This window comes from Leucopleurus acutus (assembly GCF_964270905.1).
Source record: "Leucopleurus acutus genome assembly, chromosome: 3".
In the NCBI taxonomy this organism is placed as follows: Eukaryota; Metazoa; Chordata; class Mammalia; order Artiodactyla; family Delphinidae; genus Leucopleurus; species Leucopleurus acutus.
In genome coordinates, this window is record NC_139145.1 from 9,552,672 (window position 1) to 9,571,408 (window position 18,737).

At 57.5% G+C, this 18,737-nt stretch overlaps 1 protein-coding gene across 4 annotated transcripts; it reads right to left on the reverse strand.

Annotated features, from left to right (window-relative positions):
- Positions 1–1,186: 1,186 nt before the first annotated feature.
- NACC1 (nucleus accumbens associated 1) lies at positions 1,187–18,723 on the reverse strand. Of its 4 annotated transcripts, none has more exons than XM_082835878.1 (6): positions 18,621–18,723; positions 3,519–4,475; positions 3,259–3,432; positions 2,560–2,665; positions 2,358–2,455; positions 1,187–1,750 (listed from the first exon to the last, which is right to left on the reverse strand). In XM_082835878.1, exons 2-6 carry the CDS (start codon positions 4,462–4,464, stop codon positions 1,488–1,490), a joined length of 1,587 nt encoding a protein of 528 aa, XP_082692004.1. In that variant the 5' UTR covers positions 4,465–4,475; positions 18,621–18,723; the 3' UTR covers positions 1,187–1,487. The 4 variants fall into 4 exon arrangements, with proteins under 4 accessions (XP_082692004.1, XP_082692006.1, XP_082692005.1 ...); XM_082835880.1 differs by lacking the exon at positions 18,621–18,723 and adding an exon at positions 17,736–17,830; XM_082835879.1 differs by lacking the exon at positions 18,621–18,723 and adding an exon at positions 17,362–17,438.
- Between the last annotated feature and the right edge of the window lie 14 nt (positions 18,724–18,737).

The window sequence follows — 18,737 nt, forward strand, 5'->3', positions numbered from 1 at the left end:
TGCAAAGAAACGGACACCCAGCATGTGTGGGGAGGGGTGCGGGGGGGGGAGTTAAAAAAACAAAAAGAACCCTCCGAGTTTACATGTAGAACTCAAAAAAAAACACACAAAACCACTCGTAGAGCTAGGCCAAGGATAGAAAGAGAGGAATGGTAAAAGAAGATTCTGCAAACAATCTTTAACCATGAAGCGGACCCGGCCCTGCCAGGAGCTGGACTCAGCCAACCGGACAAACCAGGGACACCCTTGCAATGTAGCCCTTGGGGGGAGGCCCTGGGGTTGAGTGTGAGCCGGCCAGACCCACGGGAGCCCAGGCAGAGCGGGGCCTGGGGGGCCCCCCCTCGGCAACGCGCGCCCCCACTCCACACACACGCGCACATTCAGCCTGCCCCTGGCTCCCCACTCCGTCCTGCCTTCCACAGCCCCGAGGACCGAAGGGGACATCAGACACGGTCCCGTTGGTTTGAAAAATAAAAGGAATCTTATACTTCAATATTTCATTAGCTAAAAAAATGTTTTAAAAAGTATGTACAGGGGGTGGGGGCTGGGAGCCCTGCCGTGGGGGGTGGGGGTGGGGGAAGGGAGGGAAAGGCAGCAGCACCCCCCAGCCTGCTCCCCTGGGTTCCACCCCTGGTCCTACTGCCTCTCACGTCTTCATCTGTTTAAAAGCAAAACTTCTACACACGCACGCGCACACACACACGCACACCCACACGCTTCTGCGAGCCCCGGAAACCTCTCCTATTCTCAGAGACCCTCGGTCTGCCCCCAAGGGCCCCCTCTCAGGACTTGCCCCTCTCAGGCCCCAGGGGGCTGGTGGCGGCAAGAGAGGCTGAGCACAGGTGGGGGAAGAGAAGGGCGCTGGGCCTGCCACCGCCCGCCACCTTAGGTCGGTCATGGAGTTTCTCTGAGCCTCAGTTTCCTCAGCTGTAAAACGGGCAGTCCTCACGGCCTCGCCTACCCCAGCCCCCAGGCGCAGGGACAGACAAGGGAGACAGGAAGGCGCTTTTGGAAACGTGGAAGCACTGGGAGGTGGTGGCGGGAGGGGTCCTGAGAACCCGGGGCCCCTGTGAGTCCCCAAGGGGCTGCAGTGGGGGGCGGAGGCTGAGGAATGCTCCGGCTAGGTGGCCCAGCGCCTGGGAAGGGGGTCTTCCCAAGCCCCCCAGGCCAGCCCCTCCCTGTGCCTGGCCTGGTGAGTGGGGAGACAGTTGCTACGGGTTAGGAGAGGGGGAGCAAGAGCCCCCCGACTGTGCACGAGTGTGTGCTAGAGAAGGCAACGCAGACCTCGCACCACCTGCCGTCCTCTCCCAGCCCGGATCCCTGATCGGATTGGGGTCAGGGGGTGGGACGGGGAGGCAGAGGGGCCAGGAGCATGCAGTGCCCCCCGCGGGTCCTGGGGAAGGACAGACAGTAGCTCGTGACCAAGATGGTGGGCGGGTGTGACAGGAGGGGGAGTGTGACAGCCCCGCGGGAGGGTCCGGTGGGGGTTACTGGAGGGCCTCCTCGGCCGAGGGGCCGGCCTCGCCGTCATGGCTGGCCGTCTCGAAGCCGTGCTCCACACCCATCATGTCCGGCTCTATCTTGCCCGTGTAGCTGATGAAGGTGGTGTACGCGTCACCCTCGGCCATAAGCGGCTTGACCTTGGGGATCCAGCTCTTCCTCACAACGCGGCGGGCATTGGTGCACATGTCGGCTGCGATGGCGTTCATCTCGCTCTCCTTGAAGTTGGGAGCAAAGTTCTGGCAGTAGTCTGTGCGGGCAGAATGGGTAGCTCATGCCAAGCGTGGCCTGGGCCTCCCACCCTCCCAACAGGCACTCAGCCCCCACGCTGCTCCTGAACCCCCCCCGGAACCATGGCACTCCTGAACGCCCCCCTTGGAGCTTGCGGACAGCACGCTACACCACATCAGTGGGCCCAGGACTGACAGAGCTTGGCCATGCGTATGGGATGTGTGGATTTGATGCCGGATGGCCCAGTGCTCTTGAAAAACGTGGGTCATTCGCCAGAATTCAGAAACTGGGAGATTCCACTTGAAAACCTAGACTTCCCTCCTGACAACTGGCTGAGGCCTGGCCACTTCATCACTCTGATGACCAGGATAAGTTTGAGACCCCCCCCTCCCATAGGCTTCGTGGCTTTCCTTCAGTGTCCTACCCATCCCCTCAAGAAATCTCTAACCAAGAACCCTCTAACCAATCACAGCCCTCTTCCCAACAAGCCTAGACTGAACCTCAGAATCCTTCTTAATACCAAACCCTACCTACCCATCCATCAGGGCCAACACCAGAGAAAAGGACCACCTGCCCGCCCCAGACCTCCATCCCCCAATCCCGACTCCAGAAAGGTGGACACTTACACTTGACAGCGTGCAGGACGCGGCTATCCAGCGGTTTGCGGCTGGGGTTGTTACTGGAAGAGCGGATGCCGGTGCCACAGCTATTGGCCAGCGTGTTCCTGGGCAAGGGGTATGGGGGAGGGGAGTCAGGCCCCCTGTGGTGGTGGTGGGGGCATGGGGCACCCCGTCCTCCCCCACATCGGGGCTCTGGCATGGGCCTCACCGGTCAAAGAAGGAGGCCAGGAGGCGCCGCAGCAGGACCTTGTGCCGCGTGCCCGCGCTGACGTGGCAGTTCATGAGCTGCGCCCTGGTGATATACACGTTGGTGCCTGGGGGGGGGGGGGCGAAGCCAGAGGATGATGGGTGTGGGGGGCAAATCGCCATGTTCCCCACTCGGCCAAGCCCCATCCTGGGCCCAACCAAGACCCCCCTCCCGCCCCCCGCCCCAACCACTCAACTTAGAGCGTCCTCCTCAACACTCAGGAAAGGACAGAGACTGTGGCGCCACCGTCCACGGGGCACCCAACGTGCCGGGGCCCTTGCCCACAAAACCACCAGCATCAGAAAGAACAGGCAGCAAATGCTCGCACCCTGACACCCTGAGTCCGAGGGCCAAATTCTTAACCACCGTGTTGATCAACCCTCAAACCACGCTATGCAGCCACTGATCTACTCCCATGTGGCCAACAATGCTGGCCCACACTTACAGCAGCCTCCGGGGTGGAAAGCTACAAGCCAGTCTTTGATTTGTATCAATGCAAAGAGGTGTCAGCTGCCCCAGGACACAGCCAGTGGGCGGCAGGGCTGGGGTTGGACCTTGAGCCTGGCTCCTAAGCACTGTGCTGCAGGCTGCTGGCCCAGAGGGCATCAAGGCCCAAGGTGGGAGAAGGGGGAATTCAGGGAGCAAGTGAGGCCAGCCCACCTGTTACCAGCTCCAGCTTCTCAGAGGGGTCACCCTCATCGTAGAGCTTGGGGTGGCAGCGGTTGCCGATCTGGTTGATGAGCTCAGCAGGGAGAGACGCCAGGTCTTGCCGCACTCGGATGCGGTTCCGGGACTCGGGGGCCACCTGCTCAGGGAGGGCCTCCACCTTCTCGGCTGTCGGGGGTGAAATTGGTGTGTTGGGGGCGGGGCCGGGGGCAGGGGCGAGGGGCCAGGCTTGGGGTTGTGGTGGGGCACCTCACCGGTCTGGCCGACGTTCATCATGCTGTACATGGTGTACATATTGCAGATCTGCCGGTACTGCTCGTCTGTGCCCTCCTCGCCCGCGTCCTCCTCCTCATCTTCCTCGTGGTAAGAGCCGGGGCTGTCGCTGGTGTAAGCGCTTGAGGTGCCCGGGCTGGTCCGCTCCGATGTGCTGGGCCCACTCACCACTCCGCCTGCCGCTGCTGCCACGCCCCCTGCCGGCTGCCCGGCCCCGGGCCCCCCCGCCACTCCGGTGGGCTGTGCTGCCGCCACCACCGGGGCCTGCTGGGGCGGCCGGTTGGCGGCCAGGTCCGGTGTGGAGAACTTGGCCATCTTGCGGCTGCCGTTGCCACTGCTGCCACCGCCGGCCTCCTTCTGGCTGCTGTCCCACAGCCGCTTGGCCACGGGCGTGCACTGCACAGAGTCCGACTCCTGCTGCTCTGTCTTGACGCGAGACACGAGGGGCAGTGGGGTGCCGCAGGCCGGCCAGCTCGACGTCTGCGCCACAGGGCTCTGGGGCTCGGACGAGGGGGCCTCCTCGGCGTGCAGGCCCTGGGAGTCACAGCTGGGGGAGCTCACCTTGAGGAAGAACTCTGTGCCCTTCTCCATGATCTCCTGGATCTGCAGGAAGCCCGCTGTGTACATGAGCAGGAACTGGTCGCCCATGTTCATGCTCAGCCGGCCCGTGTAGCAGAAGCTGAGGATCTGCTGGAAGGACTGGGGCTGCACAGCCGCCGGCAGCTCCACCACCGCACTCCGGCTGCTGTTGAACAGGTCCCGGAAGTAGGAGCTGCTGGCGGCCAGCACGGCCCGGTGGGCCTTGAAGGCATGGCCCTTGACCACCACCGAGACATCACAGTACAGGCCCTGCAGCCGCTGCTCATTGAGGCACTCCAGAATGCTGTTGCCGAAGTTCGGGATCTCCATCTGCAGGGTCTGGGCCATGGCGGCGGCGGCTGCGCAGGGGACAGGGAGAGACGGAGGGACAGGGTCAGAGGGCAGACTCAGCCCGCTGCAGGGAGACACACGGGAGCGTGGACATCCACGTGGTGGAATTTGCCACGACTGTAAGAATCACAGGTGCCGCCCACTCCTGTCCCAGCATGGCCTTTCCTCTGTGACAGACTGTCAAATCAGCTAAGTCAGCTATAGGCCGGGGTGGCCTATGCCGTCCCTTTGCAGAAAGGAGGGCAAAGGCATACTCACACGTCTGTGCTTGAATATTAAATGAGATAACACAGTGAGCCCCCCGTGAGCATTAACCACCACTAGCACTACACACATAGGGTAACAGGCATAGAGACACCAAGAAGGCAGAGTCATCCGATTTTTCACACTGCGTTTGCAGTGCTGAGCACGTGACCCTCAATCACCATTTGCTGAATGACTGAATGACCACTCGAGAAACCCTGAAATTGCATGAGAACATCACTAGTCATCAGGGTAATGCAAATCCAAACCACAATGAGATACCATTCCACACCCACTAGGCTGGCTAGAATAAGAAAGATAAGTATTGGTGAGGATGAGAAATGAACCGGAACCCTCCTACACTGCTGGTGGGAATGTGAAATGGTGCAGCTGCTGTGGAAAACCGTTCCTCAAATGGTTAAACATGAAGTTGCCATATGACCCAGCAATTCCACTTCTAGGAATTATTCCTGAGAAATGAAAACTTATATCCACACATACACCTGTATGTGAATGTTTACAGCAGCACTGTTCACAATAGGCAAAAGGTGGAAACAACCCAAATGTCCATCAACTGATGAATGGATAAACAAAATATGGTCAATCCACAATGGACTACTACTCAGTCATAAAGAGGAATGCACTACTGCTACATGCTACAACTTGGATAAACCCTGAAAACATTATGCTAAATGCAAGAAGCCAGACAAAAAGACCACATATTATACAATCCCATTTACATGAAACGTCCAGAACAGGCAAATCGATGAGAGACAGAAAGCAGATTAGTGGCTGCCTGGGGCTGGGGGTGCTTGGAGGATTAGGGGAGTGTGAGCAACAGGTGCAGGGTTTCTTCTTGCCCTCGTGAAAAATGTTCAGAAATCGTGGTGATGGATGCACAACTCCGAATATACTAAAAACTCCTGAACCTGTACACTTTAAACGGGTGAACTGCTTGGTATATGCATCTCAATAAAGCTGTAAAAGGAAGAAAGAAACCATAAGACTAATGTCCTCTGTGTAGAACTGGGGATGAGACTTACCATGTACATTCTTAGGGTCTTTTTTTTTTTTTTTTTTTGGCCACACTACAGGCTTGTGGGATCTTAGTTCCCTGACCAGGGCTTGAACCCAGGCCCTTGGCAGTGAAAGCTCAGAGTCCTAACCGCTGGACTGCCAGGGAATTCCATCTTAGGGTCTTTTAAATTTTGAACCTGGTGAATGTATTGCCTATTTACAAAAGTAAATAATATTTAAAATAAAGTGTGTGGGACTTCCCTGGTAGCGCAGTGATTAAGAACCTGCCTGCCAGTGCAGGAGACACGGGCTCAAGCCCTGGTCCGTGAAGATCCCACATGCCACGGAGCAACTAAGCCCGTGCACCACAACTACTGAGTCTGCGCTCTAGAGCCCGTGAGCCACAACTACTGAAGCCTGCACGCCTAGAGCCCAGGCTCTGCAACAAGAGAAGCCACCGCTCGCCTCAACTAGAGAAAGCCTGCGCACAGCAACAAAGACCCAACGCAGCCAAAAATAAAATAAATAAATTTTAAAAAATAAAATAAAATAAAAAAATAAGGTGTGTGAAATCACACCACAAACAATTCACCCCAAAGTGCTTGAGGGGTGGGTGGAGAAAGAAATGTGAATTTAAGGAACTGCATGAGATCCTGCTCAGGGAGCCCATCCCCATCCTGACCTGTGAAGTACCACCTGGGGGGCCCTGGCACCTCTCAAATGCGTGACCTTCTGCATCAGAGCCTATTCCATCAGTGCTGTTCCAACCCAGGAGGAAGAACTGGTCAGGTGAGGACAGCATGTCTGATGCTCTGGGGGCAATCATAAAAGGGCTCTGAGGGAAGATATGGCTTTACAAGTGCCCCCATTGGTAAAACTGAGTCCCCTGCCATTCTATAGTTGTGGAGGGCAGTCATCCTGAATGGGCAGGTATGGGTGAGAAGAGAGGCCTGAGCAGAGCGTCAGGCTGGTGAGAAGAAAGAGGAAAAAGGTGAAGAGTGTGTGCAAAGGCCCTGAGGCAGGAACTAACTAGAGCCCCCAGCTGTTCATCTCTCACTCCCATGTTAGCTCTCATGCATCTTTCAGTTTTTTTTCTTTAACCAGTCTATTCTAAGCTGCCTCGATGGGCTGAGGATTGGGGATGCAGTGAAGACTTGGGCCCTACCCAGGTTCATTCAGAAACGGCTACCTGGAGGAACACAAGGGGCCATGCGCCCATGGGCTCAGAGGTGCACTTCAGGGCAAGGGTGAGTCCTGGCTCCCCCAGATCTGTCTGGGCACTGAAATCCATGATTCCCCTCTGCTGTACCCTCCTCTTCCTCATCAAAATCATTGTCGCCACCGCGAAAAACAAAAAGGCAATCAGGAGGGGGAGGCAGAGACAGGGAAATCCTAATTAGACGGCAGCATACACGTCCCAGGAGGTCAAACTAAGGGCCGGACAGGCTAGGAGCTGGTGCTTCAGTTTCCCCTACCGCCTCATTCAGAGCTGGGCCTCTGAATGAGGCGGTAGGGGAAACTGAGGCACCAAGAGGAGGCAAAGGATAGAGCCCAGAGAGCCTCCTCCAGGGCCCTGGTAGCCCTGACCCACCTCCCCAGGCTGCCAAACTTAAGACCCCCCAGGTACTAGGGCCCAAGTGACCAGGGCCAAGGCAGCCAAGGAAGAGGCTGCCTGGCCTCTAGTCCCTGGAGGGGTGCTCTAGACCCCTGGCTTGGAAGGCTTACACCCCAAGGGGGAGGACCAAGGCAGGACATGCATGCGGTGGAGCTAGAGTCCCTCAGACCTGGGTTCTGCTGCTAGCCCCACTCTGAAGCTGCATGACCTCAGGCCAGCCGCTCACCTCTCTGTGCTTCAGTTTGTTTATGTGTAAAATGGGGAGGTGTACATCCAACCCACCCGATGGACTGCAAGGTGCTGGGGACATAGCCCTGAAGAGGACTGGTTGTGCCCACATGTAACTCACTGTCTAGAGAGGAGCCACAGGGTGTGATTTTAGTTGGGGTGAGTGTGTCACTGAGTGAGCGAGGTAAAGATGGGGAGATGGAGAGAGCAACCAACAGTCCTGGGCAGGAAGGAGCCAGTGTGGCTGGAAAGCGGCACAGGGTGTGGGACAGGTGGGCCCTGACCTGGTGAGGATGAATGTCTGAGAGTGAGCAATGGGAAGCCCGGAGCAAGGGAGACTGGGCCCAGACCAGCTTTGGGAGAATTCCCAGCATTAGTGGCGGGGACAGAGAGAAGGGGGTGAGTGACTCAGGAATGAGCCTCTACGGGAGACAGGGTATTGTTTTCAAAGTTGTAGACAGGGGACTTCCCTAGCAGTCGAGTGGTTAAGACTCCATGCTTCTACTGCAGGGGGCACGGGTTCGATTCCTGGTTGGAGAACTAAGATCCTGCATGCTGCATAGCGCAGCCAAAAAAAAGTTGTGTAGACAGGTACTCCTCCAAGGAGACTGTCAACTCCAGAGGGGGCAGGCATGCTGGCAGATTTGCTCATGATTAGCTCATCAGAACAGAGAGAGGCGGTCAATAAATATTTGTAAACGTGTCAGATAGTGTACCAAGGCAGGAATAGACTGCTCCTGTCTGGGAAATGGCAGCTGCGGGGTGGGGGTGGGGAAGCACGGGGGAACGGGGGGAGGGGGCTGAGGCAGTACACATATGGGTGTGGATGCTTCTGGGGCTACGGAGGGCGTTGCAAAGTGTCCTCCTAACTGTGCTCGGTGTGACGGACACTGTTGCACACATTTCCGGAAGGCTACCAAAGTGCTCACAGCACTCCACAGTGAAGGCTAGCAGGGCCCCACTTTGTGGGTGGTGATCACAGCACCGCCCTGCCCCGTCTCAAGCAGTTGGACGTCAGGGCCTGACCCCTCACCGAGAATTGGTGCAGGATGGCTTTGTGGTGAGCGCTCAGCATGGGGGCGATAAGGTTCTCAACAGGAGGGAAAAGAGACGCAAGGAGGAAGGCTCCCGAGGGCGAGAGCCAACCTGACATTCAGTCTGGGATCCCCAGGCCTCGTGAACCCCATGGGGCCTCAGAGCCCACCACCCAGGGCTTTGAAGCCTTCAACTAGCAATGGCGGCGGCGGGGGGGAGGGCACAACTTGTGCAAAAGGCTGATGCAATCCGTGCACAGGCACGCACCCTCTGCATTGACAGGGAGTGGGGTGCTAGGTCTGCCTCGCTGCCCCTGTAAGTAGGACAGGGTATGGGGTGGGGGGAGGTGGAAGAGGCCACTGAAGACCACTGGAGACCACTAGAGACCCACCCCTGGATCGTGGCACCAATCCAGGCTGCCAGACTCAGAAGAACAATGGCCGGTGGTCCTGCCCCTCACCTACACCAGCTGTGAGGGAGGAGCCATGGAGCCAGATCAGGCTTCCAGAGGAAACAGGTCGAAAGCAGCTGGCGCTCGGCCTGGGTCACCTGCTGGTTGGGAAGTGGTAGGATGGAGAGCCGGGGTGGGGGTGGGGGTGGGGGTGGGGGGCGGTGCGGTTCTCTAAACCAGCCAACAGTTCTGTCCTCACCAGCCCGAGCCCCTCGCCTGTACTGCACGGTTCCCCTCAGCCAGACTTTTACCCAAGCTGTGCACCCTGCCCGGAGCGCCCTTCTCCTCCCACTACCCGCATCTTCCTCATTCACCCTCAGCTGCCCCGTGCTCTGAGAACTCACCAGACTGGAGAAGATGCCCTCTTCGGCACTCCCCGCAACCCCCAAGCCACAGGGCCCTTATGCTTACCTCTGAGAACATTAAATCCCACTTGACTATAATCTCCCCAGGGGCAGAAAACCGTATTTGAATTCTCTCTCCTCACAACTTGGCACATGAGCCGGCACATCTTCTGGGGTGCCCAGATCCCCCTGGAGGGAAGGGGCGGCCCCCAGACCCACACAAGGCCAAGGGGACCCTTCCATTGCTACTCCTGGCCCCGGAAGAGGGTGGGTTTCCTGACGAGACACAAGGGCACGACACAGGGTTTCCATGACCTCTCAACAGTCACTCAACAAATATTTGCCAAGCGCCTTGCCTGGGGCAGGAAGTGCCCAGAGCCTGGGGCAGGCCACCACTAAGACAAGGCCCTGCCTCCGGAGCTCATGGTCCAGGAAGAGACACGACCATTCATCCAGGGTCACACGGATCAACGAGCTGCAGGTCCGCGCCTCTGACCTCACCCGGAGGAGGGGACACAGGAGCTGAGATCTGGGGGGCACAAGGGGGTGGAGGTGGGGGGTGATCTAATGGGGCAGTGGTGGGCTGGGAGCGTGGCCCTCAGGGAACAAGGAAGGTGTGCAGAGCCCCAAGGGAGAAGCAGGCACGGCCCTTCCAGAAACTGGAGGAAGGCAAAGCTGGCTCTGGGCTCAGTCTTTAGTCTGCTTCTCTCCTTGGGGGATCACACCCAGTCTCAGGGCTCTGATGTGGACTAAATTGTGTCGCCCACCCCAATTTCTAAGTTGAAGTCCTAATCCCCCGTGTGGCTGTATTTGGAGACAGGGTCTTATTTGAAGGTAATTAAGGTTAAATGAGGTCATAAAGGTCGGGCCCTAATGCAACAGAACTCTTTGTCCTTATAGGAAGAGGAAGAGAGATTTCTTTCTCTCCAAGCGCAGACACTAAGGGCCACATGAGCACACTAGAATCCAACCAGAACCTGACTGCGCTGGCATCTTAGACTTCCAGCCCCCAGAACTGTGAGAAAATGTCTGTTGTTTAAGCTGCCCAGTCTATGGTATTTTGTTATGGCGACCCAAGCAGACTAAGACAGGCTCAAAACACCATCTACTTGGACTTCCCTGGAGATCCAGGGAAGTTAAGATTTCATGCTCCCAATGCACGGGGCACAGGTTTGATCCCTGGTCAGGGAAGATGCTGCATGCCGTGGCCAAAACCAAACAAACACCATCTACTCACCCCACAACTCCCTCATGGAGCCCCTGGCCTGGACCTCCCCTTGGACGGCAGACTTGCACATACCCCAGATGCCCACACAATGCACCCTCAGCCGAGCCCTTCTCCCCTCAAGCCTGCTCTGGCTGCAGTGCACACAGGCTCTATCTAGCCCTCCTTGCTTGGGTGAAGAGCCTAGGATTCACACCTCCGATTTCTTCAAAACCAGTTCTCACCACCCGGGCCCCTACGATGTGTATGGGGGCCCTGCACAGTAAGGACTGCCTGCTCTCAGACCTCTTACAAAGCAGGCCCCAAGATGGTCACAGCCCTTCATACCCTCCTGATCACCTATCTCAGATTTCCAAAGACAGTCTTTGCCAACCCCGATTCCTCCGGCCACTTCTGCTTCATTTTTCCTCCTTGGCACTTCCCACCATCTACCAACTAGATTAGATGTGTCCTTGGCTTTGTGTCAGCTCCACCAGGGCAGGGCGACTGCCTGTCTGGTTCACACTACTATGTCCCCTGCCCCTACAACTAGACAGGCACACAGTGGACGCACAATCGTTGTTAGCGGAATGAAGGAATGATTTCTGTTACTTCCAACTACACTCCCCTTTTAGTCGCACTGTGTCTAGAACAGAGTGGGACTTGGAAGAGGTCTCTGAGGCTGGGCAGGGGTGCCACCCACACCGCAGTGGGGGCCGCCGGGGCCAACGCAGAGGGTGCTGCTCAGACAGACACCCTCCTCTGGCAGCCATAGCAGGTGGGTGGCCTGCAGTCAGGGTCCCACTTGGGGCTCAATGTAACTGAACTTGGGATTCCCACTGACTGCTGTCCTACTGCCGGATCCCGCTAGGGTGCGGCAGGCTTGAAACGGAGGTGCTTGTGTTGCAGTGCAATTCCTAGGGGTGGAAACTGCCAGCTCTTTGAGGGAGCTCCGAGTACCCCAGCCAACAGTGGCTGGGGGGCAGATCTGTTTCTGCCTCACCAAGGACTGTCTTTTCTGGCTGACTTTCCAGGGAAGTGGTGAGCTGCCCATTGACATGTAAGCTGGTTAAGGGAACCCACTAACTCCAAGCGTAAGAAGCACAGAGGCCCCTGGAAAGCCCCGCAATCCTTCACCCAGCTCAGCATGAGGTCAGAGTGACAACTGGGGGCAGGAAAGTGGCACACCCCCCAGGCTGCTCGGAGTGCATTCCTGGCCCAAAGCCATTCGGACCCTCTGCAGGAGCCGAACTGGAAGGTAGTTTAGGCAAACATTAGCTAGTGAAGAACAAGGCGATACCCGATTGTACAGATCTTTTTAAGGTACATGCACATTTAATTCATTTTCTTTTTCCCTGAAAAGCTCCTGTTAACTCCACAGTGGGTGACAGGATTAGCAATGGTTGGTGGCATGGACGTTGCCCCTACTGTGCACCAGCACCTGACGAGGGCTCAGCTATTCCTCTCACCAGTTTCTGAGGAAATGAGTCTTCCTGCCATTTTACAGATGAGGAGAGCAAGGCCCAGGATGGCACCCAGGCCACGTGGCTCCTGTCCAAGAATCAGGAGATAATGGCAGTTGGGGCTCCCTGACCATGGCCGGCCCAGACTGCACTCATCCTCCGCATGGCCCTGCTGCTCCCTGTGGCAGGCGGCCACCACAGCTAGACCCATTTCATGACTGGGAAAACTGAGAAACCAGAGCTGAGAAGGGAAGCCGAGACCCGAGCTGGGGTCTGCTGCCCACCTGAGGCCCCAGCCCAAGGGTTCTGGGTGCTGCTATTCCCGCTCCCCCTCAGAGGCCTTCTTTCCCCCAGCCTCCCCCAGCTACTCTCTACTCTTCCTCCCCTCACTGCCACCTCCGGGAAAGAGCAATCCAGCCTGCTGCCTCTCCTCCCTCCCCCCTCCCACTCTCTCCTCGAAGTCCTCAGCAATCTGGCTTCTGCCTGCAGCAGCTCCTAGGAGAACCTAGCCAGGCCCCACCCCCTTCCCACTCTGACCTCAAGCCCACCTTTTTGAGTTACCTCATACTCCCCGTGTGCCTCCAGACCCAAGGACAAGGGGGCAGGGCAGCAGCTGCACAAAGGGTGGAGGGAAGTGCAAAGGCCCTGAGGTGACCTTGGGGAGGCTAACACAAAGGAGGCTGGGTGTTACTGGGGATGGGTCGTGGAGATGTGCTTGGAGACCCTGCAGGGCCTTGGCAGGACAAAAGAATCAGAATCCTGTTTTACTAGGCTCAAATATCCCTTACAAAGCTTCCCCGCTTAGAATTACGCTTTCCTTCCTCTATGCTCCCAGAAAACATTTATCTGTACTAGTGCTTACCACCCCCCACGTCAGTCTTTCCAACTATAAAACAAGCAGCCGCCTCACAAGGCTGTTTTGAGGATTAAACCACCTTAAGGTAACACAGGTAGGTAGGCTGGTGCTGACTTTGCAGTCAGTGCTCAGCTGCTATTATTAGTTATGTTCCCTTCTGTCTGTCCCCCTAGCCCCTCACAGGACTGCAAACTCCCTGACAGCAGCAGAGGCATCTTATACGGCTCACCATCTCCCAGAACCTTAGGCCATTTCATGAGCTATCAGGCCATACTTACTGAGGGCTCCCTGCACTGCCTTCCCAGCACCAGCTGATCACACCCCAGACACCAACGTCTCATATGACCCTCCCAATAACCACGCAGCAGGGAGCCCCAACTGAGGCCCTGCTGCCACTGGGGCCAGATCATCCGCTGTGGTGGAGGCTGCCCTGTACATTATATGATACTGAGGAGCATTCCTGGCCTCTACTGTGACAGCTGTGACAACCAAAAATGTCTCCAGACATTTCCCAAGCATCCCTTGAGGGGGGCAGAATCACCTCTGGTTGAGAACCACTGCAGTGCAGGTATGCCTGCTTGTCCCCACTTATCAGATACTTAAACTGAGGCGCCAAGGCCACAACGTTTGCCCAGGGTCTCCTGGCTGAGCAAGGTGGCACTAACAGTGGAATCTGACTCTCCACTACACCATGTTTGCTCACCTTTACCCACCCTCTGCTTAATTCAGCCATGGTCCTCACAGAGGGCCTTCGGATCTCTAAGGATGCTGAGACCTTCACATCCTGTCTATCCTGAGGAGACAGGGGCAATGATCACAACCAGATACTGGACACAACGAGATAGCCACCTGTTCAGTCCCACCTCACAGCCTCTGTGGCTCAGAAGGCTCTTCAGGAGGAGACAGAGGGATGACACTCTTGGCCAAGGGGACCCAGGAGCAGAGGCAGGGAGGCGGGCCTGCGTGCTCATGCTAGGCATAGGCTTAAGTGATTTACAAATGGGTGAAAGTGCTCAGAGCAGCGTGACAACCAGGAAAGGGATGGGAGTGATGAGAGGCAAGGAGGACCCAAGAGAAGGAGCAGAGGCTGGTGCAAACACCACCTCTGTGTCTTCAAGGCCGGCTCACCTTTGCCTCAAATGCTGCAAGCCCCACCTGAACCTGGCAGGCCCTCCTCCACCACAGTCTCTGGCAGTGACACTGATGAGCCGAGTCAGACTTTCCTGGACCAACCCGCAACCCTCTCCAAACCCCATGCCTCCACGCTGACCTCCATGACGGGTCCTGCCAAACTGACCGAAACTCATTTCCTTGCGGCCCTGTGCAAGCACCTGCTGGGGCTCCCCACTGCTTGGCCGGGGCAACAGATTTTAGAAGGCCTTGGATGTAGGCCAAGGGGTCTGGACTTGCATCTGGGGGTGATGGGGGGATCCAGGACACCCTGAGATCAGACGCTTCTTTTCTGGGAACGGCACTAAGGGTCTCTTATCTCCACGCTAGGGTCACCCTTCACTCCTTCCCTCATGAAGACAAAATGTTTAGAGCACTTAGCAGGAGCCTGGCACATGCTAAATAAAGGCTTTCAATGTGTTGTCCTGTCTGCCTAGAACATTCGCCCCTCCCTGCCGCAGCTCCCCCACCAGCAGGCTGATCTCTTATTATTCAGAGCTCAGCTCGCCTGGAAGCCTTCCCTGACCACCCAAATCTAATGCTTTCCACCCACCCCAGCACCATCACTTCTCTTGGTTTTACTATATTCATGAACGAGGGGATATCAGAAATGAGCTTGATCATTTGTTTGTCTGAGGTCAGTCACCTTCAGACAAACCTTTGTCTAACCTTCACTAGAAGCTGCTGAGAGCAGTTCCAGGAGCTGCTTTTCAGGGCTGCTCCCCGGGCCCCAGCAGGGAGTTGGCACCCATGTGAAATCCAACTGTCCCAAGGGTCCCTTAACTTGTTGCTCTTGCCTGCCAGGCTATTTTGGCCTCCTCTGGCGCCCCAGGTCTGGGCACCCTAAATCCTCACGGAAAAGCAATTATTGAGAGCGCTTTCTCCAGCTCCAGGCACAGGCTCGGACTCACTGCCCCCTTCTCTGCCATCACACACAGCGGCCAACTCCTACCAGTCTCTGCCCCCGTTCCAGCTCTATGACTGGAGGCAGCTGTGCCCAATCCTAAGTACCCAGCCCGGAGCCCCGGCCGAGGCCCCAGGCTGCGCCACGGCAGCCAGCCTCAGCCCAACCAGGCAGGGGGAAGGCTTCTTTACATGGGGCTGCTGGCCCAGTTTCTACCCCTCCCAAAACCAGGAGGCCAGCCAAAGAGGGGAGGAGGGCCGAGCCCAGGTGGGGGCAGTTCTAGGAACTACAAGGAGATTGGGGGAAGGGAGAGAATGAGGTGACAAGCCATCATTAAACCCAGATCTAGCTGATACCACTCGACCCAGCAGTTTGTGGTTCCTGCCTCAGGTACTGAGGCTCCCAAGTCAACGTTCCCAGGACACACTGCTAACAGCTTTGCAGTTAGCCCAGAGAGAAGGAACAAAAGCAGGGGTGGTCTGACTGGGGACCAAACAGAGGGAAAGATAAACCAGGAAAAAGAGCAAAAATCCAGCTCCAGAGCCAGGTTCCATCCTCATAACCACCTCCCTCTGCCAGCCCACAGCTCTGTGACCCCTGACCTCTTGGCTCCCATTATAACAGGGATGACCTTGCCTCTGGGAAAAAAGCTTCCACTGATCTGGCTCCCCGGGACACCAGCAAAACTGTCCGCAAGGGATGGGCAAGAGAAGAGTCCTGGACAGAGAATTCCCACCAGGGAATGCAGAACAGTGGGCTCTTCCAGTTACGCCCCTAAAAGGCCAGCTCCAGGGGACTGCGGGCTGGGGCGGAGGGTCAGTCGATCCCAGTCGGCCACTGTCTAGCTGTGGGACCTGGGACAAGCCATGGGGCCGCGGCTTCCTCCCCAGTACCATGAAGAAGGCCTAAGTTGACCTGGTGGTGGTGAGCAATCAATGAGCTCATCTAGCCAGCAAGCTCAGCACAGGGCCTGCCCCAGGAAGAGCACCGCAGAGGCAGAGCCCTGGGACCCGGAGCACCAAAGGCCTGGGCCAGGGTGTAGGTGCCTGGTTTGATCCCTTTCTTGGTGACCTGCCTTCCCCCCATCAGGAGCCTTCAAGACACAATGAACAGAGCTTTCTATGCTCACCTCCCGGTAACTCACCTGCGGAGAGCTGGTGCCTGAAAGGTAGTGAAGTCCCAACCCCTAGGCTTGAGCCTCAAGGCTCTGGTCACAAAAAGTGGAGAAAGAATCTTAGGACCCTAAGATACTCAGATAGCAGGGGCTGGGCTGCCTCCCTACAGATATATGGGGTGGGGGTGGGCAAAAGGGTGGTAAACAAGATGCCCGAGCTAGGTGTTCCAGACGAGTTCCCAAGCTGCCCACACAAACGCCCAGGTGGGCGGGCTAGCACCTTGGAGCAGCCAGCAGAGGCTTGCCCAAAGGGTATGTCGGGACCCAGAGCCTGAGACAGGCAGGGATGAGGTGTGAGAAAGAAGAAACCCCTCAGATTTGGCCCCAAGCTAACGCCTGGACGGGGAAGGGGGGAGGGGGTGCACCTTGGCACTTGCCTTTTGATCACACTAGTTTCTCCGGACCTGCTCCCACATCCCCACTAGCCTACTTAGCGCAAAGGCTCTGCCTCCCCCGGACTCCCAAAGCTCCTACAGTAGTTCCTCAACCTACCTGATCGCCTCCGTAGCAGGTCCTCGCCACCCCCTCCCCACTCTGCGAACTGAAACCTCCTGTGACCCCTGCAAACATTTCAGGGATCTCCTAACCGCCCCCACTAGAACTAACTCCGCCCACACCCACCCTGCCCCACTTCCTGGGCTTCTCCTCGACCGCCCCCAGGCCTGTAACCTGACCCACCTCCTCCAGCGCCCCGACTGTACCTGCCAGCCCGGCCCCTCCCCGCCCCCCCCCGGGGCCGTTTCCCTCCGGCCAAGCCACTCTCCCCTCCTCCCCCATTCGGCCGGCCCAAAGCCCGACTCCTCCTCCCCCTCCCCCTCCGGTCTCCCCGGCGCCTCCTCACTTTTCCTCCACCGGCCCTCCCTCCAACTTCCCGGCCCCCAGCCGCCCCTGCACCTGCCCGGGCCTGGTCTCGCTCCCCTCTCGCGGGGAATGACAGGAGGAGGTCTGGGCCCGATCCCGACGCCCCCAAGCTCCGCGGCCCGGCCCGGAGCTGGACGCTCAAGGCCGCTCGCGGGGACCGGGACTCTCCGCACTCGGGCCGGGGCACAGTGCAAGCCGCTAACCAGGTGCCTCCCCGGTCGGAGGAGGCCCCCATGTCCTCCCCCCTCAACCCTTAGCCGGACCTCGGATGCCCTCCGGCCGTCCCGGCGAAAGGAGGCCGGAACCGGGCCTGGGGCGGGCCGCCTCACCTGCGCCGTGGCCGCGCTCCGGGGGGCTCCCGGCGAGCTCCGCAGCGGCGGCTGGGGCCGGGCCTGGGCCCGGGGCGCGCCCCCCTGCGCCGGGGCCTCGGCGTCCGCCTCCGCGGCCTCCGCGGCCTCCGCTTCAGCAGCAGCGGCAGCCGCGGCGGCCATTCATTGTGGGCCAGGCCGCCCCAGCCGAGCGCCGAGCGAGCGCAAGGCGCGCCGCCGCCGCCGCCGCCGCCGCCGGGCCGGGGAGGAGCGGCCGTGGCCCCGCCCACGCACCGCCCCCGGTGCCCGCCCCCGAGGCTAGGCCAGCCGAGCGCCGAACGCGCCCCTTCTCTGCTCAGTCTCTTCCCTCGGCCCCTCGGAATCCCCGTCTGGACCTTGGCTCTGCGGCAGAGTTCGAGTCCCGACCTCGCCACCATCTAGTCCCGCGACCCTAAACAAGTCGCTCTGCCTTTCGGAACTTTAGTTTCCTGTAAAAACGCAAACAATAATATCTGCTGTTTATTATGCCAGGAACTGTTTTAGGTTCTTTACGGGATTATCTCGTTTAAACTTCACAGTAGTATCTTTAGGTAGGAATTATTTTATAAACACACACACACACATTTTATAGAAAATAAGAAAGGGAGGCACAGAGAGATGAAGAAACCTGCTCCAGGTCACACAGCAAGGAAGTGGTGGCGGGTGCCAGGATTCAAAACCGGGCCCAAGAAGAAACAATAAAAGTTAACACTTGTCCGATGCTTATGCGACGCCAGATTCCATTCTAAGCATTCTACCTGCACTAACTCGTTTAATTCTCATCACAACTCAATAACGAACGTTAAAAAGTTCTGCCCATTTTGCAATTGGGGAAATATAAGCAGAGAGCATTAAGAACAAGTAGGAAGGCAAGCTGGGGCTGGAACCAGTCAGTACCGACACTACGGTCTCCTTTCCTACACCGGTTAGAACGTTCTGAGGGTTTGCTATGTGAGAGAGCCTACTTTGCACATTTTCCAGGCATTCTGTCGTTTAATCTCTGCTCTATCTTGGAAGCTAGGGCTCTTATTTAACAGGTAAGGAAAGTGAAGCCCAGAGAGTTTAAGTAACTTGTCAAGAGCATGTGGTAGGACTGGGATTCAAACGCAGGAAATCTGATTTCAGAGTCTGAGTTATTCCCGCAGGGTGCCCTGACAAACTGTGTTTACAAAACCCAGCACACGGGAGGCGATCAATAGGTGTTGGATTTCTCCGCTTACCGCGCCTTTTCTGAGTCTCACCTTCCTCATCCGTGAAATGGGGCTAGTGTGGTGTCCCCTCCCAGGGGAGCCGCAGTGATTAAGGCCGTCACACACCACTTTCAGCGCTTTCCGCCGTGCATTTTGATCCCAGCTGCC

Bases quoted from the DNA above. Each gene is read 5' to 3' on its own strand.
- NACC1 (XM_082835878.1), bottom strand. From the start codon at position 4,464: ATGGCCCAGACCCTGCAGATGGAGATCCCGAACTTCGGCAACAGCATT. The intron at 2,666-3,258 runs GTGGGCTGGCCT...CCCCCCCCCCAG, and splicing joins GAAGCTGGAGCTGGTAACAG to GCACCAACGTGTATATCACC. The intron at 1,751-2,357 runs GTAAGTGTCCAC...CTGCCCGCACAG, and splicing joins CGTCCTGCACGCTGTCAAGT to ACTACTGCCAGAACTTTGCT.